This window comes from Galeopterus variegatus, unplaced genomic scaffold, assembly GCF_000696425.1.
Source record: "Galeopterus variegatus unplaced genomic scaffold, G_variegatus-3.0.2 Scaffold513, whole genome shotgun sequence".
NCBI lineage: Eukaryota > Metazoa > Chordata > Mammalia > Dermoptera > Cynocephalidae > Galeopterus > Galeopterus variegatus.
This window is the reverse complement of record NW_007726624.1, coordinates 90,181-92,500: the sequence shown is the minus strand read 5'-3', so window position 1 is coordinate 92,500 and position 2,320 is coordinate 90,181. Positions and strand designations below refer to the sequence as shown.

The 2,320-nt window shown below is 31.8% G+C and overlaps 1 protein-coding gene across 1 annotated transcript in view; it reads right to left on the bottom strand.

Annotated features, from left to right (window-relative positions):
• Positions 1 to 85: 85 nt before the first annotated feature.
• HSD17B11 (hydroxysteroid (17-beta) dehydrogenase 11) overlaps positions 86 to 2,320 on the bottom strand; it is a 40,235-nt gene continuing 38,000 nt past the window's right edge. Inside the window, exon 7 of the mRNA XM_008569578.1 lies at positions 86 to 820. Within this exon, the coding sequence (XP_008567800.1) occupies positions 730 to 820 (91 nt within the window). The 3' untranslated portion in view covers positions 86 to 729. The remainder of the gene's footprint in view (positions 821 to 2,320) is intronic.

Below are 2,320 nucleotides of genomic sequence, written 5' to 3'. Positions count from 1 at the left end.
AAAAAAAAGACGTTTCATTACATAATCCATTTTTCTTTAATTTGAATGCTATGTTCTGTTTAAGACAAAAAGATAACACCAAATGTTTCAGTTTGATCCATTTATTATTGCTGCCATTTATGGGTACACTTGCCTGATTCTCTTCCTTAAGTCCCAATGATACTTTTGTATGTGCAACACTTGTCCATCTCTAGTTTCCTTGTGCTGAAATGTTTAGCATAGGAATGTGAGGTATCTCTCAGGAAACAGAGTGGCAATGTGCAGGATAAAATGTTTGGGAGCTCATGAAATTCTTTGTGAAGTGCCACTAGATACAGTACTTTATTATATTTAGAGAGCTTAACATTTCAGATTTTACATAGAACAGAAAAAGAAAGGAAGCATGTGATTTACATAAAATTTAAGTGCAATTAAAACAAAAACGTATCTTAAACATTTATTGTACAAATTTAGCAAAGTGTTCAGATGAGCTGCAAAACCTTGGAAATTGTTGTAATAAGGTTTTTTTTGTTCTTTTCCCTTATTTTCCATATTTCTCTGCTTGTATTATGTGTAATCAGCTTGCAGCCAAAGAACAAGTGGTGATAAACAAGGACCAAAAGAACCTCAAAAGGTGACAGTGAAGAAAAAAGAATTAGGAAAAGCAAAAGTTCAAACATTAAAATTCTGACTAAGATGAGATGAAACCAACTTAAACCTGGTAAATTGATTTACAAGAAAACTAGGCACTTATTGCTCTTTAGTTTTATATCCAATAACTGCATCAAACCTAACGTTAATCTTTCGTTTTAAAACCACCAGGAAACGCTCAGGAAGGATCCTAAAAGAAAGATACGTGAACATAATTAGGAAATTAATATTAAGTGCACTTGTAAAATACCTTCTTTTAAAATACTTATATTTATCATGTATCACATCATGTTCATCTTANTTGTAAAATACCTTCTTTTAAAATACTTATATTTATCATGTATCACATCATGTTCATCTTATATAGGATTAAGAACTTTAACTCTGAGTTGCTACTATATATTCTTTACCATTAAATCCATTTTCTTTTCAAAAGGAAAAAAGGGGGGAAAAAAGTTTAGCCTACTAAGGGTAGGAGTAACCTGAAATATTTAGTTTTTGAAATAAACAAGCTATTATATTTTTCAAAAGATGTGCAGAACTAAATAGTTGAGACATTAAAGGCTTTAAAAAAGAAACATGACATTGAAAAGGAAGTGACAATAACAGCTAATTTTATACTTTATAATTATTATTATAAATTATAATATAATATTATATTATAACAGAACATTATTAAAATATTCCTCTAAGAGACTGGAGAATTAGAATTGCTAAATAAAAACGCAGATAACACATTTGGTTTTGAGCATAATGCCGAACAAGTTATGTAACCTTTGAATTTAAATCCCTCATGTGTAAATGGAAAAATTAACACGTATCCCACAGTGTTATTAGGTGGAATCAATGTGTTGATATAAAATGCCTTGAACAGTGATGGACACTAGTAGGTCTCATCTTTTTTTCTTCAGACTCTATACTTAAGAATATTTAGGAATTTGTCACATTCCAATGGGTCTCAGAAAAACTAAGCAGAATATGTAAGTCAGTGTAACAATGCACAAGATCTACCTGATAGCATTAAAAGAGGGTTCGGAAATTGAACACCAAACACTCATAATCAGAGGGAATTAGGGCAATGGTAATAACAGTAGTCATGGAATCTAAAATTTATTGAGTACTTACAGCGTACTGAATACTTTCAATGCATTATTTTATTTATTCCTCTCAGCCCTATAAAGTCCTATTTTTGTCTCCATGTTATAGATGAAGAAACTGAGTTTCCAAGAAGTTAAATAATTCATTCGGTGTTCAAGTTGCAAGCACATCACACAAACAGCTTCATTCAACTCCAGAGCACAAACTTTGAGTGTCTATGTTAAAGGTCTAGGAACTAGAATTAATTTGTTCAATCAGCAAACATTCCATTTAATTGCACTTTATCAACTGTCTGATCTTAAATATGAGTAAAAACATGTACTAGATCAAATTCACTTCTAGTGCTGACAAGCATAACTGCCGCTTACCTTTCCAATACTGTTAAAACAGCTACAGAAGATGGAACAAAAATCATTTTCTGCTCAGTCAGGATCCCATTCATCAGCCTGCTAACCACTTGCTCAGGTTCCAGAGTGGGTCCCAAACTGAAATCAGAGATAGTCTTCAGAAACAAAAACGTCTCACTGAGGTTTCATTGTTACTTGGGTGTTAAACAAACAAGTTAAGTTACCATCAGAATCATATCATAGCT